The sequence below is a fragment of the Chrysemys picta genome, chromosome 2, assembly GCF_011386835.1.
Source record: "Chrysemys picta bellii isolate R12L10 chromosome 2, ASM1138683v2, whole genome shotgun sequence".
NCBI classification, from domain to species: domain Eukaryota; kingdom Metazoa; phylum Chordata; order Testudines; family Emydidae; genus Chrysemys; species Chrysemys picta.
The window spans coordinates 159,017,923-159,044,672 of record NC_088792.1 but is presented as its reverse complement, the minus strand read 5'-3'; the positions used below and the strand labels follow the sequence as shown (position 1 = coordinate 159,044,672).

The following is a 26,750-nucleotide window of genomic DNA, read 5'->3' as shown; positions in this document are numbered from 1 at the left end:
TCCCTAAAGGTGACCGGGGGGAAAGGTATCAAGATCAAGCACTAGCTGCTGAATGGCCTTAAAACACTGGCATCTCAGATACATCCCAGTCTTCCTTCACCTTTTCTCCACCCCCCCTGCTGTTGCTGGGAATGCACTGCAGATGGGGGATTGCTGCATTCCGACATCTCTGGGCTGTCCAAAGGTTGCCATGACCGTGCTGGCTCGGTCCCAAGGGGCTCTGATATACCCCTGTGCCCATGGAGGGATCTGGCTAAAAGAGAGCCCTGCATAGGGAGCTGGCCAATCTGTTGGTGACAACAGACCTGCGCTGGTGCCTGGGACGCTGAGATCTGTAGCGTGCAGGGTGTTTGTGTGTTTCCTTGCAACAGGGCACACTTTTAGCAAGTGTTTAGCATCCTGATTTTATACGTGCCCTTGGGGCTCACCTGAAAGCCAGCCCCTGTCCCATCCCACTTAGCCAAGTTTTGTCTCCCTCTGAAACTCAGGCTATTATTATTTGGCAGTGCGGTCGAGCAGATGGGGCGTCAGACTGGGAGCCAGGACTCCTGGATTCTATCTCTGACTCTGCCAGTAATCTGCTGGATGACCTTGGGCAAGTCGCTTCCTCTCTCTCTGCCTCTGTTTCCCCTCCCACCATTGTCCGTCTTGGATTGTGAGCTCTTTAAAGCAGGGGCTGTCTCTTACTACGTGTTTAGCAGAGTGGGGCCTTGATTTCACTTGAGGCCTCCGGGCGGTACTGTCATGTAAATAATAATAGAGGTCTCAGTCAAGGATCAGGCCCCAGTGTGCTAGGTGCTGCACAAATATGCTATATAAAACCAGCATCTGCTCCAAGGAATTCCCAATCTGAGATGGTGACACACAGATGAACAGACCTGTGTGTGTGTGTGTATGCAGGGTGGGGAGTAGGGACAACGACAAGATGACAGTGAAGCCTTTGCATAAATGAGTGGGCTTCGTTCCTTCTCCTGCTAGCATTGCTGGAAGACTGTATCCCTCCGCCAACACCTGGCTGAGTTTGGTGACTCTGGCTTTTGCACTACTTTAAAGAGGAGGCGCTTGGGGCTGGTCCCATGGGCACTCTGGAGCTGGGTGATGGAAGCCTCAGGCAGCACACCGGGGTCTATGGCATGAGCCCTTTCCCTGGGGAGCTCAGCACCCACCTCCCCCGAACACGGCGCACGCCTTCAGGGCACATCATCTGGAGCCTCTGAATGGACCGTGGCCCAGCCATCGCTGACAGCAGCAGGGGAACGAGGTGTTAGGAATGGGCTGGTGGAGGAGCTGGATTTTCCATGTGCCTTTCCCTGCACTGTCTAGACTTCCCCAGCTCCATGGCAGTTCCTGTTCTTTGGGCCGCTGTGCAAGTTGCTCCTACGGTTCCCAGTAAGGGGCCTGCTAGACCTGGGATTGGGGCATGGGGACCCGGACAGGGCACGTTGCTGCAGGCAGCAGCTATTGCGGGAGGAGACAGGAATGGGGGCAGATGCGTTTACCTTCAACTGCTCATTCTCTCCATGGAAACCGAGGCAGCTGTTTTCAATCTCTGTAGCATTTACTTGGCCTGGGATGTTTGTAGATGGCGCGTTGTCAGGGGCGAGTCGGAGACCCCTTGGATTGCAGCAGCCAGGCTTTCAGCGCCAGGGAACGACTCTCACACCAGCACAGGCACGCTGACACACAAGCGTGAGCACACGTCTGTAGGCACACACGCTCGTAGGCGTGTAGACACAGCCACGTGCACACCCTGTCATTTAGACAGCCACCTGTGCACACGCAAGCACACAAACCTGCAGGTATGTGTGACGAAGCGAGTGAGCTCACATGGGCGCACACACACCTTTGTGCACGCATACATGTGCGACAAAGCACGGGATGCACATGATCTCGTGCACACACACACACAAGTCCATCGTACTAAACCCACATGAAATGCAGTGCGCGCGTGCACAGAGCTCTCCCGTTGCTGACATTACAGAGGAGGAGCGCTGCTTCCCACAGGCCCGTGGGCACTAAATGCTCTGACTCATCCCTTGCACGTTGGGTGGCTTCCTCCCCCAGCCCCCATGTCATGTGTTCCTGAAGCGCGTTGCTCTCTGGGTGCTAGGCGGCGGGTGAGCCCCTGAATGAGCTTGTGACAGACCATAATTGACGTGTGGGGGGGCTGGGGGGAGGAGAGTTAATGGCAGGGCAGATCCTGTTAGAGCTGGGCTTCTTGCTCGTAGCTGTGGGTGCCAGTGGGCTGGGTGCGGGGTTCTGGGGAGCTGGGGGATAAGGCACGAGTAGGTGCAAGGTGAGAGTTGAGAGGAGATGTGGCCCCTGGGCAGGGGTGGGGGGGAAGAGGAGTGGTGCTGGGAGTGGAGGGGATGTCATCACAGAGGAATGCAGACTCTGCTGGGGTGGGGGGAGGAAAGAGGGAAATGAGGAGAGGGGGAGACCAGAGGGGAGCAGCAGGGAGTGCTCAGTGCACAGGGCCCCCTGCCTGGCCTGGATTCCCTTCCCGGGGCTCCCTGGATCTGCGCTGGAGGAGCATGCTGGCTCTGCTTGTGCTGTGCACAGGGATGTCTCCCTCGCCTGAGTTCTCCCTTGATTTCCAGAAAACAACCCCCCCACCCCGCTTCCCAGTGCCCCCCTGCCCTGCTGCCCCTGGATGAGGTGCATGGAATTAGTCATTACCCCCCCGCCCCGTTTCTAGGGAAGTCCAGATGTTTGGATCCCCTCCTGCTTTGCTAAACCCATCTCCCTCCCAGATGTTTTCTCTCCTGCAGGCAGTGACAGTTTGCACATGCTCCCTGCCTGCCCTTGCGCCCCTGTCCCAAATCCCTCCCTCTCCTCTGAGCATCTCTCTCTTTGCCCCAGGGCCCTGCATGGCTCTGCAGCACCCCCTGTGGCAGGTGCATGCACTGACCACTGATGGTGCAGAGGCCCAAGCCTGGGGGAGATCCAGGGGTCAGGCAGGCTGGGAGGAAGGCACGGGAGCACCAGCTGGGGACAGGATGGATGAGGCCAAGCTCCTGTTGAACCCCAGACTGACCCAGGCTGCAGGATTGCTGAGCAATGTCAGAGCGTTTTGCTCCCTTGAGTTGCAGATGGGGCCCAGGTAGGATGCTGGGGCTCTGGGAATGCAAGGGGGTGGCGCCAAAGGAAAGGATGGTATATGAAGAGAAGTGAGCCCAAGCTGCATAGAGAGTGGGCCGGAGAAGAGGAATCATGCATCACTCAGCCGCCACCCCCTGGGGGAGCCCAGCAGCCCCTGTGCTGGCTGACTGCCCACCTCTCTCTCTTCCTTTGTTCCGTTTCCCACATCCACCCACCCACCCTCCCTTGCCATGTCGCCGGCCGCTTCGCTCTCCTCTTCCCTTCACCCAGTCTCTGAGCCGCTCGCTGGTCGTTTTCCACCCAGTAGGTTTGTGCAAAGGACGGGCAGAGAGCTGAAATCCCCATCTCTGCCAGCACAAGATTCCTTGCAGTGCTGAGAACCAGGCTCACCTCAGCCAGGTGCTTGCTCCCCCTCAAACCACCCTGATGCCGCTCCAAGGACCTGGGCCATCTACCGCTCTGCTGCATCCCCAGCCATTTACAAGGTGCTTCAACATTTGCTCTCTCCCCTGGATGCAGTCAGGCCTTCCCGAGGAGTCGCACGGCATGAGTCTGGTCCATGTGTGGGGAGGATTTCACCTTCTTCTGAATCATCAGCTATTGGCCTCTGCAACAGGCAGGTTGTGGGACTAGATGGGCCCACTGGTCTGATCCCCAGAGCCTGGGGCTTGGTGGGCCTATTGGTCTGACCCAGCGCAGCAGAGAGCTGTGGGGACCAGGCTGGACCCACTGGTCTGATCAGGAGTAGCAGGGGGGTGGGGATACTGAGCTAGATGGGCTGGGCAGGGAGGTGAGACTATCATCCTGGATGGAGGGGCCGGTTCAGCAGCAAGGAAGGATTCCAGCTCAAACGGATTTGTGGTCCAATCTGTGGATTAGGAAGCAGGGTGGTGGGAAGGGGGAAGCGGGGAGGGACAGACACAGTTCTGTGTTCTTGACCGGCGTGGCCGAATCTGAAACTGGAATCCCATGATGAAATATGACCTTGGCTTTTCTTGCCCCGGGGGAACATGAGACAACAGGTCTGCAGCCTTCAGAACTACAGGGTGCGGGGTGTGGGAATAAAGCACAGTAAACCCTTCTGTTTTATGAGCCAGGACTGGGGAGGTGGGAGGGGGGCGGGGGCTGTCTTGCTTCTGCGCACTTGGCAGCTCCGTATCAGTCTTTCCAACATCCTTGCAACACACGGAGTTTGGGCACCTTTCCCAGCCCTCTCCTCTGCTTGACCATCCTGTGAAGAAGCCAGGACGTTTCCTCACGCCACTTACTGACCACACGGCTTGCCATGGGTCTGATGGTGCGCACTGTGTTCACTTCTCAAACCACTGGGTCTGGCGTGCCCACTGGCTGGATTATGCATTAGATCCTAACCAATGTAGCTCCAGCTGCTAGCCGATGTGTGAGTGCATCAGTGCTGGGCACATTCATATTTGTTTAGCTGCCCCCATGGAAATGTTTGGGGGCAGTGGCCACTCCCCATCCAACACTGCAACCTGATCTGCTGCTGGAGAATGTTAAAGTTGAGGGAAATTGGAAAAGGGCAAAGGAAAGAGCAGGAGATGTTGCCTAAGAGCGAGATCTCTGGGTATATCCACACTGCAGCCCGAGTCGTCATTTTCTAGCTCGCGTACCCGGGCATGTGCTAGCGTTGATTGAGCCAGCGCACTAAACGAAGCAGTGCAGCTGCAGTGGCACGAGCTAGCTGCCTGAGTCCAGTCCCATGCAAGATTGTAGGTAGGTATTAGGGCATCTAGCCGATCCCACTGCCCGGGCTGCCATGGCTGCACGGCTGTTTGTAGTGCACTAGCTCACAGCTACTGCCGTGTATGTCTGCCCACGCTGGGAATCACACCTCCAGCTGCAGTGCAGCCGTACCCTGCAAGGCTGTAGAATAGTCCCCAAAGGACGTGGTGGGAGCCCATTGGGACTGGCCGAAGAACGGCCCATGGGGAACAACCCTTCCCTGTTTCCTGCTTGGATGAACTGTGAGCCCCGGTAGATTCCGTCCATTGTTGTGAAAGGCAGTGTTGGGTGTGAGTCGGCGCTGTCCTACCAGGGCAGGTGGTAGCAGGAGAGGCTGGCCAGAGTGGGGATAAGAGACTTGAGTGATTCCCTAGCCGAGTAGGTGAGGAGGACGGAGGAGAGAGCCACGTGTCCATGGATGGAAAGGTGCTGGCATGCTAGAACAGAGGTGAAAGGGGAGTGTCATCGGAAAACAACACGGATCTGTCAATACGACTCGAGAAGCTGCCGACCTGACCCTCCCCAGCTGGAGGGTAAGGATGGCGCTTCATCTGTAGCCCGGTCCCAGGCAGCGGGGCAGGCTGCTTATATCAGGTAGACTTGCAGCTGATGAGAAACTTCCTCCCCCACCTCCCATTGTGCCAGGCCAGGGCAAAGGAGGAATGCAATGCAATCTCTCCCTTCACTGGCCCTTGTGACTGGCTCCCACGGCGTGACCTCCCAGGACCGGGCACATAGAGCCATTAGGAGCCTGTCTGTGTGTTCAAACGTGTAGAGGAGCAAGGGGCAAACTGAGGGGCTAAGCATCTGCCCCAGGGCGGGTGGTTCCAGGCCTTCCCTCGCAGGTGGGCTGGGATTGCAGCCCCTGCCAGCTGCACTGTGATCGGAAGTGGGGGATGTGGGCCCGTTGGGCTGGGCAACGTGGTGCTCCTGGGGGAAGGCTGGGCTGCGTGCTTTAGTGTGGCGGAGGTGCTGAGGGGTAAGAGTGAGATGTGTTTGAGCTGTGTGTGTGTGTGTGTTGGGAGGAGGGCTTGGGTTGTGTGTTTTGGAAGATGCACTGAGAAAACAGGTGTGTGTGTTTGGGAACTTGTGTGTGCAGAAAGGGGTACATTGGGCTGTGTGCCCGGGGAGGGCATGGTGTGTCTGGGGGCACTGTGCTGTGTGTCCAGGGGTGTAGTGTACCTGGGGGGGGGCGTGGACAGTGTGCCCTGGGGGGATGATGTGCTGGGGATGCTGTGCTGTGTGCCTGGGACGTATGTTTCCTCATTAATCAGATAAATGACTATCTGCGTAAGGATCTGGGGAAGAGGGATGGAGCTGCCCCTGCATACTCACATACCAGGAGCCTTGTGGAGCCTCTCTGCCCCCCTGCCTCCCAGGGACTTGGCAGAGTCTTGTTGCTCCCCCAGGGGATGGGGCCCCTCTCATGGTTGTGAGAATGCCAGCTGGGGGGGTGGAGAATCTGGGGGAGCTGTTGACCGTGATCCGTCCGGAGACTCATCAGGGAAGTGCCATGGGGAGCCATCTTAAATCCTGCCCCTGCTCCCCCGGGCCTGGGGACACCGAGCTGAGGTTAGAACAGCTCTGCCCACACTGCCCTCCCAACAGGCCCTATGACGTGGCAGTTCCCTACAGTGGTGAGGTGTCCAGAGAGCAGCGGGCACCATCTCCGCCATGGGGAGCAGGGCCCATGGGCTGCCTTGTGGCTCGTCACCGCCGTGAGGGGGTTCCAAGGAATGAAGTCAAAATGGGCCTGGTCTCAGCCCTGTCCCACCCCCCACCCCCCGGGGGGTAGGGAGGTTCCCTGGGGGGGTGGAGGATGCCCTGTTTGGGTAGGGTCAGGGTTGGAGGTTGAGGGGGCCTGGGGTGGGGCCTTTAGAGCAGGCTTGCCATGGCTGGGCAGAATGGGCTCGGTGAAGCATTCCCAACATTGCAACTGTTCCAGGCAGCAAATTGCAGCTTTGCGTTCGGGGGAACCAATGAGGGAACATCGGTGCTGGGGGGACGAGGAAAAGGCCGCCTGGGCCCCAGGCCAAGAATCAGTGGGTTTCGTCAGCGGGCCTGCAACATTTTATCACAGCTGGGAGCGGGGAGTGGAGCCTGGAGCCGTCCGGAGTGGTGCCGAGAAGGGAGACGCAAAACATTTCCAGATGCATGGCGGAGAGGAGGGAAGAGCAGCCTGGCAGGGCGGGTGAGGAGCAACCTGGCAGTGGGGAAGCAAAAGGGGGGGAGTCTGTGTTACCCCCTCTCTATGGGGACGAGGGGGCTTCTGGGGGCTGGAAGGGAGCGTGAGGAAAGCTGGCAGCACTGTCCAGGTCTCCACCCTGGGAGGAAATTTGGCTGGTCGAGAAGTGGAGCAGGGCCAGGCTCTGGGGTTCCGCTGGCGATTCCAGGCCTCTGCAGCAGAGTTCAGGCGGTGGGCAAGCTGTGACCTGGGTGTCTCCTGCATGTCTCCCCATGCTGTGCCCTCTGCTCGGTGTCATTCCTGGGAAAACTGATGGGGATGGTGGGGGTGGGGTTGTAAACTGACTGAGGAAGGGGGAAGAAGCCCCTCCTCCACCGTATGTTTCTTGAATGCAGGAAACTGCTGCTGGGACATAGAGCAGACACAGCTTCTGTTTGGGGCTAGAATCTGGAGGGCCCCTTCCACCATTTATGGCCCAGGTAACGCTTTGCATCTCTTAAATGGCTGTGGTGAGAATGCCGAACCCCTGCTGGGGACCAGGCTCGCCCAACTCGCTGTGCTTGTGACCCGAGCTGGGATTCGAACATGGCTTTGCCGAGGTGTAGGAATCCACGGAGCCATCACCGGGCGAAGGGCTGATTCCAAGGGTTTGGGTCAAACCCACAACTCCTTTCTGGGTCTGCCATACCAGTGCCAGGCTGTCTGGAACAAGGGATTGCTTCTGGACACAGGGCAAAGCCAGGCAGGGATTAGCAAACCAAACGCAAGGGGTGGTTTGCGTCTAGGTTCTGTTTGATCGGAATCCCCGAAGTTCTAGATTTTCAGGAGTGCTGAGTGCTCACGAATTCTGCGGGCGTCAGTGGTAGCTGCAGGTGCTCAGTCCCTCTGCAAACCAAGCTGCTTCTTTCGGTGTCAATCTGTAAGCCCCCAAGTGTGAACATCTTGGGCTAAGCCCGTAGAGGGAGGAAGGAGGGCCTCTGGAGAGGAAAGATGGTCTGGAGGTCATGAGCCTGGGTGGCAGGACTCCTGGGTTCATTCTGTGCTCAGTTGGGGGGTGTTGTCAAGTGGCTAGGGCAGGGAGCATAGGCTGCATTCCCAGCTCTGTCACTTACTTGCTGCCCAGCACTGAGCAAGTCACTGCCATGCTCCGTGCCTCAGTCTCCCTCTCGTAGCATGGGTGGGGACAATGATCCAGAATCCCTCTTGTGGTGCCAGGTGCCTTGGAAATACCAATTATCATTATCCCCAGAGGCTGACAGAGAGGGAGACAGGGATGGGAAGTGAATCCAGGCCTGTGACCCACGATGCTGCTGGCTGGCCCCATAGCACTTAGCTGTGGCTCAGGACAGGCAGGCTCTCCCTGGGCTTTGCCTTTGTTCTGGGCTGATTGGGGGCTTTTATTCCTCTTTCCAAGCCATGCGAGGGGGCGGCGGGTAAATGCTCTGCATTGCACTGGGAACACACCAGCCTTCATCAGCTGTGCTGTTTGGTGCAACATTATCGCCCCCTCCTTCCCTTTCCCTCCCCCCCCTTTCGGTGCGTGGGATGTCAGTGAAGGCACGGCGGCTTCTGAGCGCTGGTTGGGGGCACAATTGCCCCGCTGTCTGACAGAGGGGGTCACGGGCGAGGGAGGGGTGAAGAGGCCTCGTTCAGGCAGCAGCCCGGGAGACAATGCCGAGACATTCCCCAGCATTGCTAGCCCGGCGAGGGAGAACAGGGAAGTGGACTGAAAGGAGAGATGTCACCGGAGAACTTTCCAGCCGCCTCTGCATCTTTGACATGCCCTGGCCAGCCTTCCCCGAGGGGGCGCTCCAGTTCCATCTCCAGCGCTGCCACCCCCCTCCCTGACACACTGGGGAGCCTCTGGGTCAATCGCTCTCTGGCAGGAAACACTGAGTTAAACTCACCCTTCTGCCAGTCAAACCCCATATTCATCTCTCCTCTCAAAGAACCTGGAAGCCCAGTCCCCGAAACAAGCCTGCTCTTTTAGTGCGGACATAAAGGGCCTTCAGTCTCCCACTGCTGCTTATTCTCTCCTTGTCGCCCCCTTCGGTCACCCTCCCCCCTTCCCTAGCAGCTCTGGGTACCTCTTATGTCCTCCTCTGAATGGCAGGATTGTGCTGCGAGCTGGGGTCAGGTGCAGGAGATGGGAGCAATGAGTCTGTTCGTCCCCAGATGGCCCGTGGGCGCAAGGAGCCGGTTCTGAGCCAGCCCGGATATAGAGAGCAGGGGAGGGCAAAGGGATATTTTCTCTGCTCCTTGTTGAGGTTGAAAGACTCTTGCCCCAGTCTCGGAAACTCCGGCCCTGGGCCTTGCCCGTCGTGTGTTGACCTGTCCCGGACACCCAGAGCTCCAGGCACTCGGCTGGGTGGCTCTAAGGCATTCCCAGGGGGTCGGCTGACTCAGCACCCTGCTCTCTTAGGATCCCCCAGTGGGGGGCGATGTGACAGAATGGGGTTCCCCTAGTAACTGCCCTTTTCCTTCTGTGTTGCTTGCAGATCTAGACAAGCTCCTTTTGGACCTAGAGTCCTTCCTGCTGATCCTGGACCGAGAGAACCTCAGCTACATTGCTCAGGCCAAGAAGAAATCCATCGCTGAGCTACTTTCCAGGTTCCAGAGCCCTCCATGTATGTATCCTGCTGCTGGGGCATAGGTATCCAGAGACAGGTGATGTGCTAATGACCCATGGGGGTGGCTGTATCCTAATAACTCCACAAGAGGGAACCTTTCTGTCGCAGATCAAATTTGTTCCTGCAGCCCTGTCCATTTCCATGGGCTAGGATGACCAGATGTCCCGATTTTATAGGGACAGTCCCAATATTTGGGGCTTTTTAAAATATGGGCTCCTATTACCCCTCACACCCTGTCCTGATTTTTCACACTTGCTGTCTGGTCACCCTACCACAGGCTCTCCATGATCCCTGGAAACTGGGCCAGCCAGTCAAATGACTTCTTTGGTGCTCACCATAGTCCAGCTCTCTGGATCTTTGGTTATCCAGTTTGTCACTCTCTGTAACTTTGCTTACCAATGAGATTGTCCCCTTGGGCCTGCCCAGAGCTGGTTCCATTTAGCCCTTTTTCTTAGCTATGCCTGACCCCGATCTTCTTCCAGCATCCCTGTTATTCCTACGGGTTTGCCCAGTCGTTTTATACCAGCCGATGATGGGGTGTCTGCAAACTGTTCACTCCAGCTCCCAGACTGGAGCGGCTTTCGGCAAAGGAGAATGGTGCATAGTGAATATGAACAAGCCATGGCTGGACTCAGTCTCCAGACCGATCCCCGTCCAGGTCCCTAGAATTTAAGGTTCATTCGGGATTGTCTGGAATCCCCCAGCACCTGCCCGCCGAGTCACCCGACCCCATCCGGAGCAGCAGCCTGATCTCAGAGCTTTTATCCACCACTTGTTTGTGGCGTTAGTCCTGTCACCTCCTGTAATCCTGATCCGCCTCTTTCCCCACAGCAGAGGACGCAGAGTACATGATCATGCGCTGCATCTCGCCCTCCTCTGGGAGCAGCGCCTTCCAAACGCCGGCTGACCTGAGCCCATGCCAAGGTGAGCAGTGGAGTCGGTACCATGTGGGGGGCGTGACAGGAGTCGCACGAAGAGGAGGGGGGGTTCCTAATTATATCTGTCGGGACAGCCCCTGCTGTCAGTGACACAGCTGCAGTGCAGACATGAGCACCCTACATGTGAGATCAGAATCAGGCCGGGTGAGTTGAGGCCAGTAACGGGTTCAGATTTTCTGCCAAATATGCAAAAGTGGCCAGAGATTTCAGTTGCCCTCGTTTGAGACACATGCAGGTACCCAAAGCTTGGCACTCAGAGGTACTGGGCATGTTTGAAACATCGGCCTATGGGATGGTGTCCGGGACTCTCCGCTTTGGCTTCGAAGGTGCTAACACTGTAGCCCGGTGCCCCAGCCTGCGAGGATGCTCACCCCCTCTGAGGGGAGTCTCAGTGCTACCCATTGCTATAGAGAGCCTGGAGCTCTGTGCCCCACGATGGCAACTGCACTGAGTGTGGGCCCAAGCTGCCATTGTGGGTACTCAGCTACTGGCCAGGCCCACTCAGCTGCCAGGCTGAGGGATTTGGGTGCCCAGCTCAGGGAATCCACGTTTGCAAATTGGGCTCTATTAGTGACGCAGACTGAACGATCCCAAATGCTTTGGGGCTGGATCCAGCTTGCATCGGCTCCCACAGAGCTGGATCCGGCTTCTCTAGCTCCAGACACCGGGTCTCGCATGCTCTCTCGAGGATCTTTGGCCCATTCTTGGGCCTGGAAGGTTTGGAGCAGAGCAGCTCCAGCACCCGGGGGCTCCTGGTTGCAGCTGGCACCAGTGGCTAGTTGAAATGATTTTAATTGTTACCTTTCTCAGCAGCAATCTCGTCTCCAGACCCGATGGGAAGGGGAGAGTGTGACTTGCCCGCTGCCAATGGCCAGTGCTCCTCAGGCGGGGTAAGTCTGAATCACTCCAGGTCAGGAAGCACCAAGAGAGGGAGATAGAGATCTCTGTTACCTCTGATGCCCAGGGTGGAGTCAGCGGGTGAGCGCTTTGCAGGGTCCCAGCACCTGCTAAGTGCGTGTGGCAGCGGGAGAGCCTGTCACACTGTGGCTGCCCTGCTGTGCCCACTCCTAGGAGGCCAGCCCCAGGCACGGGAGCATCCCAGCCCCTGGCTGTTGCTGTGACAGGACGTGGGAGAGGGAGACCCGGCACATATTCCAGGCAACACTGTACGTCCCTGGGCTATGGCCCTGCTGCCCGCTCAGCGCAGAAAGAGCGGAGCAGGGAGTGTGGGGAGGAATGTTCCCATGCAGCCTGCCAGCTCTGCATGTCCAGCAGGGCCTGGGATGCGTGAGTGTGTCATTCCTCTGAGCCTCCCCGGGGCTGAGCAGAGTCCCCAGCCCTGGTGGAGAATCCAGACGGGCAGAAACAGGGGCTGTGGGGAGGCACATGTGACCCTCCATTTGTCCCTATAACCGCATCAGTGCTGGCTACAAGCAGGGGCGTGGATTGCGATTGCACCCTCTTGATACAGATGAGAGCGACCGGATCCTGCTCCTGCTGCTCTTGGACTCCAGGCTGACTGTGTAGCTGAGCTCAGAATCCAGCCCAGGGTCTCTAGGGGCAGTGGCTGGGGATTGGGGTGACTGGCCGAGTGTGGGGGAAACGGGCTGAAGGAGAGGAATTAGAGGCAGCGTCAGGGGCTGGGGTTGGAAAGGGCTCAGGGGGCTATGTCCAAGGGTAGGGGAAAGGCCCTGCATGAAGGAGATGGGGCAGGGGTCTGTCTTTTTTTTCTCTCTTGCCCCTTGGCTCCCAGCTACCCCTTGCCATCCTTTGGGCAGCTCAGGATACAGGGGTCATAGTGAGGCCTCCCTATCCCACAGCCCCGGCCTGAGGCCTAGGGAAGGGCCCGCCTTGGCTCCCAGCCTGTGGCAGAGGGAGCCGGGCTTCCCGGCTGCTGGCCTGTCAGGCCCCTCCACAAACAAGAGCAGATGGTTTGGCCATGAGATCATTGGGAAACCGGAAAAGAACAGGAGCGTCGGCAGCACAAACTGGGAGTTTCCAGACTGGGATGTGCAGAGGGCTCCACTCCCTCCCTCCCTGCCACTCCCACCTGCTCAGGTGTCCAGTGGCAGAACCTCAGGGGCACATTTTCTTGCATATGAGGATGTGTTGCAGTGCTTGCAGTATTGGATCTGTTGTACTGCAGAGAGCAAGAGACACGTGGTATGAAGTAGCAGAAGCGGGTGTGCTGCATTGCAGGGGAGGGACACATATTACATGAAGTGCAGCACCGTCTATTGCATGCGCAAGAGAATGCGTTGCATTACATCCAACAGCAGGTGTTGCATTGCATGCAACAAAGCCAAAGTGTAATTTTTGTGGAGAATGGTACATTGCACAGCATGCAGCAGAGGCGTGTTCCATCACATGCTGCCCGGGGTGCACTGCTTTGCATGAAGAGAGGCACATTTCATTGGATGCAGCAGGGGAAGCTGTCCGCTGCATGCGGCTGAAGATGCGTTGCATGCAGCAGAGACATGGTACATTCCCATAGAGTGGTGCAACCTCTGTTGCAAGCAGCAGGATGTTGTCTTGCTTGCATGGCGGGGGGATTGGTTGACAAGATGGCATTTCCCCGTGCTCTGAGCAGACGTGCAGCTCCAGCGGAATTCTACTGCTCTTCCGGATGTGGATGGAAGCAGGCAAATGTGGGCTCCAGATGAGGTAACAGGAGCCGTGGCAGGGGGGAGAGGACCACCTCCCGGGATGCAATTGGCAGGAACAAGAGCGGTGTCCTATGCCAGAGCGCGAGATGCCGCTGACAGATTTCAGAAGCAGTTAATTTGGTAGCTAAACAGCATGAAGGCAGCAGGGGCCGATTAACCGTAGAGGCCACTTTAGGGGCAGTTAAGTTGTGAAGGAAGCAGAAATCCGAGCCACGGGCATCAAAGGCTCTTTCATCTCAGTCCTGTCCAGATGCAGGGCTCCGAGTCGGCAGACGTGCTGCCAAGGAGCAGGGCGATGGCATGCTGGGGGGATCCGTCCTTGCTCCAAGCCCACATCAGCCTGGAACAGGGAGAGAGGGAGCTCCTGAGGTGGAGATTGAGCAACTGCCCAGGAAAGGGGGTATCTTGAGCCTGCCCTTCAGTATGCAAAGGGAGGGCACAGCTCCTGAGACCTCTCCTGAGCCCCCAGGGGACTGGCAGGCAGAGTCCCCCTGACACCCCATGCCCTGATACTGCCTCCCCTGGCTCTGTCGCGCTGAATTCTCCCTGCTCTTTCTAGACAAACCCGTTGGGCATCCTGCCCCACCTCCCTAGCCTGCCAGCTGAGGACTCCTACGAGGAGGCAGAGCCCATCAACCCCAAGGGACATATGAGCCCAGGTAACGAGCCCCATTACACCCCTTCCTCTCCGAAACGAGGTGGGAGCAGCTGGCAGGACATATCAGCTGCAGCATGTGTACACAAGCTGCCCCTCATGTGTCTGTGCCATGCCTGTCGCCCAGGGCCCATCAGCTGCAATGTATGCACATGGGACCCCTCCTCCAACATCTGTGCCATGCCTGCTGCACATCTGCACAGGGCACCCCTGCCGCACTTTGCATGCCTCCAGCTGCTTCCCTTTTGTGGCACCCTCCATGCTTGTGGCACGCCTCCTGCATGCTGTGCTGCCTCTTCCATCTAGGCCGCATGGGCATGGACTGTAAGGTCTCCAAGCCCCGCTCTGCTCCCTGCATGGCTCCCAGCTCCTGCGGCGTGGTGCGCTTCCCATTCCAAGCTCAGAGGCCCCTGGCACTGTTGGGGCAGCCCCTTGCCAACAGGCAGCTCCACTCTTGCCAGGCGCTTGCTCAGCGCCACCCTTCTGCTCTGGGCAGCGGGCGGCGGGGACACAGACAGCAGCCACTACGAGTCGTACGGCGAGGACGAGGACTGCGTGAAGGACCGTGCGCACTACATCCAGTGGCCACCCACCGCCGAGGCTCCTGCTCGCCCCGAGGCCCAACTCTGCGGCTTCCTCTGGAGGAAACGCTGGCTCGGGCAGTGGGCCAAGCAGCTCTTCATCGTCCGGGAACACGCCCTGCTGGTGAGCATTGGGTGGGATGGAGAGGGACGGGAGCACTCACAGGTGGAGACAGCTTCCCTGGGCACGGCCTTTCCCCTGCTGTGGAGGCCGCGTGGGCTGGGATGTGTGCGGGACAGTGCCGGGGGGGGGGGGAGGGGGCGGGGAGGGCCTTGGCAACAGGCGCCTGATGGGCGAAGAGTGCAGGGACGTGTAGGTGGGTGCAGGGAAGAGCTGCATTGTAAAAGGGTAGGTGAACTGAAGTGCATTCAGTGCCCTGAACCTGCCAGACCCATAACCTGCAGACCCTGCACCCCCATCCCCCCAACCCTGACCCCCTAAACCCACAGACCTGCAGACCCTGCACCCCTAACCCCCATCCCGCCAATCCTGACCCCCTAAACCTGCAGACCCTGTACGGGGAGGGTCAGGGTTGCAAGTTCCAGTTCCAAGCCCTGCTATCCCCAGACTCGGACCCTTGCGGTCCCCACCCCTTGGCTGAGCCGTGCCCTTTGCCCTGTGCTGCCACAGTGCTACAAGTGTGCCAAGGACCTGCAGCCAGTGCTGGAGCTGGACCTGCGCGGCTGCCGCGTTGCCTACAAGGCCAAGCGCAGCAAGAAGATGCAGCATGTGCTGAAGATCACGGGGGCAGCGGCAGAGACGCTGGTGATGGGCTTCCAGAGCCGCCAGCAGGCCGAGGATTGGAGGAAGGTTTGGAGGTGTTACACCCTGGCAGAGCTGTGCATGGAGGGGGGCCATGGGAGTGGGGAGGGTCAAGAGTGGCCTCTGCCACTGCCTGGGAGCCCCTGAGGTGGACTGTGGGTGGGGGAACAGCTCCTCTCAAGGTGAGACTACATGTCGGGTGAGTCTGCGCTGCCCACTCCCCTCTGCAGGACGGGACGGGCACCGTCCTGTCAGGGCCCTGCGCTGCCCACGCCCCTCTGCGGGACGAGACAGGCACTGTCCTGTCAAGGCCCTGCGCTGCCCACTCCCCTCTGCAAGTGGGGACGGGCACCGTCCTGTCAGCTGGGGCTTGGCAGATAAGTTATGGCCTGGCTCCCCCTGCAGGCCAAGCTGGGTGCTGACAATTGTTCCCGGAAACCTCACAGAGCCGTGGAGAGGTTGCTGTCTGTGGGGCAAGCCAGTGCCCTTTCTTGCCAAGCTGCAGTACGTCCCCACACAGGGTTCCACAAGGAGTTTGCATTAGAGAGGGGTTTGCAGGAGCCATGGGGGCTCTGACCCTCCCAGCAGCGCATTCCCTGCCTTGGAAATGACTCTGCTGTGAGGGGGCTGGGCTCCCGCTGTGCCTGGGGGGCTGGGACCCCCAGCTGCCCCTTCCATGGCTGTAATGCTGTCCCTTTCTTCCAGGTGATTGAGGAGGTGAGCAGCTCTCCTCTCAGCAGGCCTTCTGCCCACAGCTCTCCAGTATTGCCCAGCTCAGAGCAGGGCAGGAACTCACCCCAGGTGAGTAGGTTCCTTAGCCATCTTTAGCCCCTGCTACCGGGGATCCTGGAGTGCTCTCACACCCCGCTCCCCACCCAAGTTAGCATCGTTGTTCCTGTGTTCCAGCAGGGAAACCAAGGCACAGGGTAGTGACTTAACCAAGGTCATGCAGTGAGTCAGTGGCAGAGAAGGGAATAGAACCCAGGAATAACAAATAGGGAGGAACTCATTGAGAATTTGAAAGTAGAAGGCAGCTTGGATGAAAGTGATCATGAAATCATAGAGTTTGAAATTCTAAGGAAGGGTAGAAGGGAGTACAGCAAAATAGAGACAATGGATTTCAGGAAGGCAGATTTTGGTAAGCTCAGAGAGCTGATAGGTAAGGTCCCATGGGAATCAAGACTGAGGGGAAAAACAACTGAGGAGAGTTGGCAGTTTTTCAAAGGGACACTGTTAAGGGCCCAAAAGCAAGCTATTCTGCTGGTTAGGAAAGATAGGAAATGTGGCAAAAGACCACCTTGGCTTAACCACAAGATCTTGCATGATCTAAAAAATAAAAAGGAGTCATATAAAAAATGGAAACTAGGACAGATTACAAAGGATGAATATAGGCAAACAACACAGGAATGCAGGGGCAAGATTAGAAAGGCAAAGGCACAAAATGAGCTCAAACTAGCTATGGGAATAAAGGGAAACAAGAAGACTTTTTATCAATACATTAGAAGCAAGAGGAAGACCAAAGACAGGGTAGGCCCATTGCTCAGTGAGGAGGGAGATACAGTAACAGGAAACTTGGAAATGGCAGAGATGCTTAATGACTTCTTTGTTTCGGTCTTCACCAAGAAGTCTGAAGGAATGCCTAACCTAGTGAATGCTAATGGGAAGGGGGTAGGTTTAGCGGATAAAATTAAAAAAGAACAAGTTAAAAATCACTTAGAAAAGTTAGATGCCTGCAAGTCACTAGGGCCTGATGAAATGCATCCTAGAATACTCAAGGAGCTACTAGAGGAGGTATCTGAGCCTCTAGCTATTATCTTTGGAAAATCATGGGAGACGGGAGAGATTCCAGAAGGCTGGAAAAGGGCAAATATAGTGCCCATCTATAAAAAGGGAAATAAAAACAACTCAGGAAACTACAGACCAGTTAGTTTAACTTCTGTGCCAGGGAAGATAATGGAGCAAGTAATTAAGGAAATCATCTGCAAACACTTGGAAGGTGGTAAGGTGATAGTGAATAGCCAGCATGGATTTGTAAAGAACAAATCGTGTCAAACCAATCTGATAGCTTTCTTTGATAGGATAATGAGCCTGGTGGATAAGGGAGAAGCTGTGGATGTGGTATACCTAGACTTTAGTAAGGCATTTGATATGGTCTCGCATGATATTCTTATCAATAAACTAGGCAAATACAATTTAGATGGGGCTACTATAAGGTGGGTGCATAACTGGCTGGATAACCATACTCAGAGTTGTTATTAATGGTTCCCAATCCTGCTGGAAAGGCATAACAAGTGGGGTTCCGCAGGGATCTGTTTTGGGACCGGCTCTGTTCAATATCTTCATTAACGACTTAGATATTGGCATAGAAAGTACGCTTATTAAGTTTGCAGATGATACCAAACTGGGAGGGATTGCAACTGCTTTGGAGGACAGGGTCATAATTCAAAATGATCTGGACAAATTGGAGAAATGGTCTGAGGTAAACAGGCTGAAGTTTAACAAAGACAAATGCAAAGTGCTCCACTTAGGAAGGAACAATCAGTTTCACACATACAGAATGGGAAGAGGCTGTCTAGCAAGGAGTACGGCAGAAAGGGATCTAGGGGTTATAGTGGACCACAAGCTAAATATGAGTCAACAGTGTGATGCTTTTGCAAAAAAAGCAAACGTGATTCTGGGATGTATTAACAGGTGTGTTGTGAGCAAGACACGAGAAGTCATTCTTCCGCTCTACTCTGCGCTGGTTAGGCCTCAGCTGGAGTATTGTGTCCAGTTCTGGGCACCGCATTTCAAGAAAGATGTGGAGAAATTGGAGAGGGTCCAGAGAAGAGCAACAAGAATGATTAAAGGTCTTGAGAACATGACCTATGAAGGAAGGCTGAAAGAATTGGGTTTGTTTAGTTTGGAAAAGAGAAGACTGAGAGGGGACATGATAGCAGTTTTCAGGTATCTAAAAGGGTGTCATAAGGAGGAGGGAGAAAACTTGTTCACCTTAGCCTCTAAGGATAGAACAAGAAGCAATGGGCTTAAACTGCAGCAAGGGAGGTTTAGGTTGGACATTAGGAAAAAGTTCCTAACTGTCAGGGTGGTTAAACACTGGAATAAACTGCCTAGGGAGGTTGTGGCATCTCCATCTCTGGAGGTATTTAAGAGTAGGTTAGATAAATGTCTATCAGGGATGGTCTAGACAGTATTTGGTCCTGCCATGAGGGCAGGGGACTGGACTCGATGACCTCTCGAAGTCCCTTCCAGTCCTAGAATCTATGAATCCTGACCCCCAGTCCCTGCTATCCCATCCTGTCCTGAGCAGCTCCTTCCACAACAAGTCCTGCTTGCTGCTGCCCACAGAATGTTGTAAACCTTGAGGAGGGACTCTGCCCTGGGACGTGCCCATAGCTCGGGGGGTGTGCCCGAGGGCACAGCCTGACCCATGAAATTTGAGGGAGATGTCCTTGCGAGACCAGACAGTACAGGGTTGTTCCCTATGGCATGTCGTGCCATTTGAATGGTCCCATGTGATGGGGCTTCCTCCTCCCTGGGGAGCTGCCCCCCATCTCCTGGGTCTGCCCATGGGGAAATCTCTGATATTCAGCCTGAAATTCCCTCTGCTTATCCATTCCCCTCGCCTCCGTGATCATTGTCTGTGGTCTCTCTTAGGTGAGAGGTTCCCAGCTTGGCTCTGACTCAGATGAGGAGAACTCCCTGGTCAGCCCAGCTACAGCTGGCTGCATCCCAACTGGAGAGCCAAAGAAGGGAGGTGCGGTATGGCCCAGCCTGACCACTCTGTGCAGCATCAATTAGCCCAGCCATCCTGTCTGCGGGACCCAGGGCTGGAACAGCCCAGGGTGCTGGGTGCATTGGTGGAGATGGGGAGGTGACCCAGGGCTGGAACAGCTGGGGTGATGGGTGCATTGGTGGAGGTGACCCAGGGCTGGGTGCTGGGTGCATTGGTGCAGATGAGGAGGTGACCCAGGGCTGGAACAGCTGGGGTGCTGGGTACATTGGTGGACATGGGGAGAAGACCCAGGCCTGGAACAGCCCGGAGTCCTGGGTGCATTTGTGGAGATGGGGAGGTGACCCAGGGCTGGAACAGCTGGGGTTCTGGGTGCATTGGCGGAAGGGGGAGGGATAGCTCAGTGGTTTGAGCATTGGCCTGCTAAACCCAGGGTTGTGAGTTCAATCCTTGAGGAGGCCATTTTAGGGATGGGGCAAAAATCCCTATCAGGGGATTGTCAGGGGATTGGTCCTGCTTTGAGCAGGGGGTTGGACTAGACAACCTCCCTTCCAACCCTGATATTCTATGATTCTAAGGGCTGGTAGTGGGGAGGTGACCCAGGAGTGGAACATCCGGGGTGCTGGGTGCATTGTCAGAGCTGTGGGGGTAAGTACACACAGAGCCCGTGCTCTCACCCCAGGCTTTCCTGAGCTCCTTTCCCACAGCCCGCGGAGGCATCAGCTACAGTTTGTGCTGGGTGGGTCAGTGCTGAGCCCTCTCCCCGATGGCGGAGGAGGCAGCGGAGGCGCGTCTCCTAACGAGAGGCCTTGGGGGCGCTCTGCAGGTTTCCTGGAGGTGCTGCTGAACGGCCAGTGGCAGAAGCTGTGGTGCAGGGTGGAGCAGGGTGCCCTACGGATGTTCAGAGACCCCAGCTGCACTGAGAGCCCCGAGTACGCTGTGCCGCTGGCGGGCAGCAATGTGACCCCGGGGGCCGACGTGGGCCAACGCCATCACATCCACATCAGCCAGCAAGGCAGAGAGGTCGCCATCCTGCAGGTGCGTGGTGCAGCTGTGCTAACCCGTATGGTGCTGGCATGGCCCTCAGCCAAGCTGTAGCAGAGAGACCATTAGCCTGGTGGTAGGGGGGCAGCTCTCACTGGCAGCATCCCACGGATGGTAGGAACTGGATCTGCCCCTCCCTTCCTAGAGCTCCAGATGGTGCTGTGGTCACGCAGACGTGGGAGCCGCACTCCGTGCCGATTGTGCTGTGCATGGAGAGATGCAGCAAAGAACCGGCCTGGTTCCCCGGCCCTCTGCTCTGCCCGGTCACACCTGGTCCTTTTCCTGCCCTTCTGGCTGCCGAGCCGATGCCATTCCCCAGAGGAGGGCATCTCCGTGGCCCCTCCCTAATGGTTCTGGCCCCACCTGTCCCCTTCTCTGGTGCAGACCCACTCGGACGAAGAGAGGGACGTCTGGCTGAAGATCCTGCAGGTGGAGAAGGGAGCGGAACCAGCCTCTGTGTATGAAACCTCAGTCCCTGGAGATGGACCCAGCTCTGCCCCTGTGGGGTAAGGAGCCCGCAGCACCCCTGTGCCTCTTCAGAGCAGCTCCCCCTATTCCCTATCTTCAGGTTGTCCCAGCTTCCTCCCTCCTTCAGCCTTCTTTCCATTCTCCTTCCCCCTTGGCTAAGGCAGGGGACCTGGCTGCCCATGGGTGCCTTAAGAACATAAGAACGGCCACACTGGGTCAGACCAAAGGTCCATCCAGCCCAATATCCTGTCTGCCGACAGTGGCCAATGCCAGGTGCCTAACAGGTAACGATCAAGTGATCTCTCTTTCTCCCCTCTCTCCTTTCCTGGGACAGGTCCCCAGGGCCCAGGATCCTGGCTGCTTCTGCATCTGGCACTGCCATGGGGACCCAGTTACAGAACTAGTGCATGACCGAAGCATGTGCTAGCCATATTGGGGACAACCTGTGTTGTGACCCCTGGTGTTACCGCTCATAGGGCAGCCAGGCAGCACTCATCAGGCCCTGCTGCGTCCAATTCAAAGCACTCATGGGCCCCAGGTGCTAAGCAAGGAAAATCCCCACCCCCAACGGCTGCCCAGGGTCACAGGGCTTCCTCTTTGCTCTGCCTGCAGGGGCCTGCTCTTGCGAAGATTCCCGACCCCCAACACCTACATGGACGACCCCTTTGGGCAGCTCCCGCTGGCGACACACCCCAGCCCTGTCTACTCCAACTCGGATATACTGCACCAGCTGGTAACCTCCATGTAGTCCGGCATCTGTAGGCGTTTCTAGCAAGCGGGCCAGCCCGTTGGCTGGCGGAGCTTGGCGAAACTCCATGGGCTGAGCTGCCTCCAGGGCCGGCTCCAGCAGCCAAAAAAAAAAAAAGCCGTGATCGTGATCTGCGGCAGCAATTCGGCGGGAGGTCCTTCACTCCGAGGCGGAGTGAGGGACCGTCGCCGAATTGCCGTCGAATACTTGGACGTGCCGCCCCTCTCCGGAGCGGCCACCCCAACCACCTGCTTGACAAGCTGGTGCCTGGAGCCGACCCTGGCTGCCCCCATGGGGATCTGGGTTGGCGTGCCTGGCCAGCTCGTCCACAGGCTCCTCACTGGCTTCTCTTTGCAGCAGCAGAGCTTGGACAGAGCCGCCCAAGACCAGATGCAGAGACTCCCGTGTGCCCTTCCCGACAATGCCTTCAGCAACCCCCAGAGCAGGGCTCCGGAGGAGACAGGTGAGGGAGGCTCCCTCTCCCAGCACAGCAGGGACATGGCTGCACTGGGGGCAGACTCTGTGTCCAACAGAAGCCGAGCGTGGCCCCATCTCGGTAAGAGGCAGTGTCCCAGCACTGCTCGGCTCCCACGTCTGCCACGGCATGTGCTGAGAGGGTATCGCTGCCTCCCTGGGACGGGCTGGCTCCAGTGGGTCTCAGGGTGGCACATGTGTAGAGGAGTGCCCCTCTGCTTCTCACTGCCTGTTACAGAACAGCTCCTCCCCCTTGGCGCTAGGCATGTCCAGGATTCCCCTGGCCCCAGGCACAGAGCAGCTCCGTCTCTAGGTTGGTTCAGCATGCCCGGAGGGGGAATCCCTTTCTGAGTGCTCATGGTCACACAGCCTTTGACCCCTTTCTCTCCCATGCTCTTCCAGCTGCTCCTCCAGCCAGCCCGGGCAAGTCTCCGAACAAGCAGTGGGTAGAAGTGGCCCCGGAGCTGAAAAGCCGGGATTTTTTCCAGTCTCAGCGGACGCTGATGCAGCCCGAGAGGAAGGGCGCCCCAGACAGCTTGGATTTCTTAATTGGTACGATCGCTGCACAGCCTCAGGCAGGTTGCTGATCCCCTGCCCCTGTGCCAGGGGTCAGCAAGACTTACCCAGTGCAGGAGAGGGCTGGGAGGGTTGAGCCATGGTTGTTGTCAAGGTTCCCTCCCCACTCTGAACTCTGGGGTAGAGATGTGGGGACCTGCATGAAAGACCTCTTAAGCCTATTTCTACCAGCTTAGATTAAAACTTCCCCAAGGCACAAATCCTTTCTTTGTTCTTGGACGGTATTGCTGCCACCACCAAGTGATTTCGACAAACATCTAGGGAAGAGGAAGTCTCTGTTTCCCCAAAATATTCCCCCAAGCCCCTTCACCCCCTTTCCTGGGGAGGCTTGAGAATAATATACTAACCAATTGCCTTTAATAAAAGTACAGACCAGACCCTTTATCTTTAGGACACTAAAATCAGTCAAGTTCTTAAAAAAAGAACTTTATTATAAAGAAAAAGGTAAAAAAAAGCACCTCTGTAAAATCAGGATGGAAGGTAATTTTACAAGGTAATAAAACCCCTTACAGGTAAAGGAGGGATTTTATGCTACCCTTAGCTGTATGGTTATGACAGGTGTCTTGCAACTCTCGGGGCATGGCTGTAACCCAGAGTGAGTCGGGGTGGCAGGATTGGGCCTTCAGCTTGCCACGTGGGTTCACATGGCCCCACGATCTCCCACGATCTGCCTTCTTGCAGGTAAGAGGGCCTTCCCCAAGCTGGAGGAGAAAGTAGGGCAGCTGGAAAGGGCATGCCGGATGAAAACCAGGCTGAAGGCCGGCTCGGAGATGAACCTGCTAGCCATCGGCAAGTCTCTGAAGGGCCACATAGCCACCGCCACCAGCTCAGCAGGCTCCGAGGTAAAGGAGGATGAAGCAGGATGGGTGAGAGCCAGACACTGGGCAGTCATGAGACAGAACAGTTGGGGGCTAGAAACCAGCAGGGGCTGTCCTAGGTCTTCCTGCCTTTCTCTTCTCCCATCCCTTCCCCAGCGACTTCTCTTCTCCCTCTTTCCCTCTCCTTATTTTGCTGCGTCTCTCCTGTTCCTTGAGAAAGTCAGGTCTAGCTTAGGTCCTTCTTTCTTGCCTTTAGACAAGGTGGGGAGGTGATTCCATATGGAGGGGAGCCCCTAGACAGAGGGAGAGATCTGACCAGAGACTGAGCTGGAATGGCCCTAGAGCAGTGGTTCTCAAGCTATTTGGCCCTGAGGATGTCACATGGGCTGCAGCTCTGTGCTGATTGGGCCGCAAGTGGCCCACAGGCCACAGGTTGAGAACCACTGCCCTAGAGCCTCTGTTCACAGGCCGTGCAGGGTAGGCAGCTAACCCCCAAGACAGGTTGGAAAGAAGGGCAAAAGGGGGCTCCCACCCCCACCCCTCTTCTCTCTACCCTTGTACGCAGGGTTCCTTCCTAACACCTCTGCTGAAACGCACCACCTCCACCAAGAGCGCCCTGAGGCGAGCGCCCTCCGTGGTCATCATTGAAAAGGGGAAGGTTCTGCAGAAGAGAAAGGTACTGAGGGGCATCCCCTCTACTAGGGAGAGTCACGCTGGGTGCAGGGGGAATGGCCTGGCTCACCTAGCACCCTCTTCCCCCCCCCCCCCCAGGACATGGGAATAATTGTCCTTTCTCCATCTGTCTCTTTCAGGAATGGGAGATGAAGTCTGCCATGTAATCGGCCCCTTCCACCCGCTGAGCGTTCCCAAAGGCAGGAGACATTGCACTGTACATATACATATCAGACCGTGCGTCTATATATATACCGTTAATGCTGCATGTGGATCATGCAGAATAAACTCTGAATCTCTCCTTTTTTTTACCATAGTTATCAATGTTACAATAACTCTTTTTTTTTTTTTAAACTGACTGGATTTTTATAGGTTGTCTGCAATAGCACTGAAATGGGGAAAGGGGGACCGGGCTGGGTGGGGAAGGGCTTGCCCAGCATTACCGGGTCTGGACTCTTCACAGCAGCATATCCATCTGGTACCATTTTCCAGGGAGCGATTCCGCAGTGGCTTGCGAGCTCATTAGCCACCAGCACTCTCCTCCTTGCAGTTGATGTGACAGAGGGGAGCCGAGATGGCTTCTTTGTTTTTATTTACGGAACCTTCCTGCAGCTTCAAATTGCATAGGCTGGTGCTTCAGAAGACAGTTCTCTTGAATGCCTCCTGAAACACGGGATGAAAGATGAGAGCAAACATGAACAACAGCTTCTCATGGTGTTAGACCCTAAAGAAAGTGGAGATACAAAGAGGATGCTCTGGACTACCTAGCCACGTGTTCTTGAGTCCTTTGAAGTCTTTCATGGATCTCCTCCACTCCTCTTCCTAGCAAACACCTTTCTCCATAGAGATATCAGCCCTACTTTTGGTTTCCAGATAGACACAGATGTTTTACGGTGCAGGGATGGAATGATGCAGCTCTTTGATAACATTACATGCATTGTGCAGCTGGGCATGTCTGAAATCAGAAGAGAGCTTCTAACTGGGTACGCTGGCCATACACCCAGGAGTCTAAACGGGAGGAGGAGGCTGCCAGGAGGTGTGATGCTACCCTGCCTCTGGCCAGCTGTTCTTGGGAGCCTGCATGATGGAACTGAAAGGGAAGAAACATGAGCAGGGACCGAGAAGTGTGGCAGCTGCTTTTGAAGTGGTCACAGGCTCTGCTAAGAGGAGACAACAATTTCTGTAGCCATTTAGAGATGGGCAATTCACTTCTTTTTGAAACATCAGAGTCCAATGAGCTGTAGAACAACTGTAGGTGCCCACTGTGGTTTAGTGGATCGAGCACAGGGCAGGGAGTCAAGACGGCTGGGTTTTGCCCTTGGGCAAGTCTCTTCCCCTCTGTGTCCCTCAGCTTCTCCCTCTGTCAAACAGGCCTAATGACACTGACCCACCTTCATAAAGCAATCTGAGATCTGCTGCCATCAGCACCAGAGCAAGGGCAAAGTCTGGTTAGTAACTCTCTCCCAAGCCTGAAAGCTCAGATGCCCAGTGAATATTTAAGGTTGAGACATGGACACAACTTTCATTACAGCAAGTGGCATGAGAGTAACTGCATTGAGAATAGTGTAAACACAGGAGCGTTGATTGTATTTATCTTTATAGGGACTCAGTCAGCTTCAAGGTAATATGTTGTGAATAAACTAGTGTCTTGTTATAAATAACACCTTAGGCGATGAAAAGAATTTTTCAAAATATAGAGAACATATCGTTATTTATGTTCTTCGGCCAAGACTTGGACAACAGAAATCAATTTCACATCACTTTCATTGTCTGGTTCTGATCTGCAATCAGAGCTGCCTTCCCCTGGGCCTGCCCAGAGCCATATTGACGTCAACAAGGCTGCAGTTGGCCCAGCGTGACAGCCACCCCAACACACCTGGGATTGAAACAGATGACACCTCCAGAGCTAAAAGCCTGAGTCACTCCAGCTGGGCTATTAGAGATTCCCATCCTCAGTGGAGCACAGAGAGGAACTCATACCACATAGTGCCCAGTGGGTTTCATAAGGGCTTGCTCATGCAGAATCAGTAATTTACAGGATCCAGGTATAAGAACCTGACCATAATCTAAAGCAAAACAGACTTTGTTGATTTCCATTGCATGGTGCTGCAATGTTTAGGTTGCAAACACTGCAGGGGAACTGTTATTTGTTTAAAAGCAACTGTTTGCATTGGATTTTGTTTTGTAATTGTAGAAATATTTTTTCTAATGTTCTTGAGGTTTTTTAAAAACATGCTTTTACCAAATTGAAAGGGGGGGGGGAGGAAATGTTAAATTGACAGTGTGCCTTTAAAGGTCCTTTGTGTAACTCATTAATTCAGAAAGATGTGAGTGTTAGATGGGGGGGGGGATGTCTTTTTTGTTTGTTTTTTGCTGGGGTTTTGGGTTGTTTTTAACAAACTGTCATGTCAAATAAAAGGTGGGGTTTGAAACATTTATCTTGTAAAATGCATAATGCTTGGAGGGGTTTCCTTTAGTCAGGTTTGTGCCGTGATTTTGTGATTGGGAAATATTGATTAGGAATACGGCTGAGGTTCAACGGACATTTTGGTTCTGACCCAGGGTGAGATTAAAATCCAGGTGAGGTGAAAAAAGCTGGTGCATGAAACGGTGGATCCCCAGTTCTCCTACCCCACCCCACCATCTCTTCAAGTTTAAAAATAAGACATCCACTGCTGGATGGAAATACGGGGTAACCACATGGAAAACAAGAGAGAGCACTTTACTTTAAAGGATGTTTTAGGGAAACACCATGTCCTGTAGCATAGCAGTGGATTTTTTTCTCTCAAGGGCACAGTTCTGCTGCCCTCTGGTATACACTGCAAGTGGCACAAGCAACTGTTGAATGTTTAAAATGGTACTTATCGGTTTTAATGCATTTTCAATACATCTTAAAATAAAGGGGTGGGGATCACCCTATGCCCTCCTGACTCCCTCCCCCATGCACTCCTGAT

At 55.6% G+C, this 26,750-nt stretch overlaps 1 protein-coding gene across 10 annotated transcripts in view; it reads left to right on the top strand.

The window, feature by feature from the left end:
• LOC101935978 (actin filament-associated protein 1-like 1) overlaps nucleotides 1-26,232 on the top strand; it is a 28,661-nt gene extending 2,429 nt beyond the window's left edge. For 2 of the 10 annotated variants that reach the window (XM_065584584.1, XM_042840339.2), the window contains exons 2-17: nucleotides 9,529-9,657; nucleotides 10,492-10,584; nucleotides 11,409-11,488; nucleotides 13,824-13,923; nucleotides 14,416-14,624; nucleotides 15,132-15,311; nucleotides 15,969-16,064; nucleotides 18,921-19,020; nucleotides 19,823-20,034; nucleotides 20,425-20,546; nucleotides 21,121-21,241; nucleotides 21,614-21,812; nucleotides 22,133-22,282; nucleotides 22,988-23,148; nucleotides 23,690-23,800; nucleotides 23,937-26,232. In XM_065584584.1, coding sequence (XP_065440656.1) covers nucleotides 9,529-9,657; nucleotides 10,492-10,584; nucleotides 11,409-11,488; nucleotides 13,824-13,923; nucleotides 14,416-14,624; nucleotides 15,132-15,311; nucleotides 15,969-16,064; nucleotides 18,921-19,020; nucleotides 19,823-20,034; nucleotides 20,425-20,546; nucleotides 21,121-21,241; nucleotides 21,614-21,812; nucleotides 22,133-22,282; nucleotides 22,988-23,148; nucleotides 23,690-23,800; nucleotides 23,937-23,963 — 2,090 coding nt within the window. In that variant the 3' untranslated portion in view covers nucleotides 23,964-26,232. The other 8 variants (XM_065584586.1, XM_065584589.1, XM_065584587.1 and 5 more) reach the window with 8 other exon arrangements.
• Nucleotides 26,233-26,750: the final 518 nt, after the last annotated feature.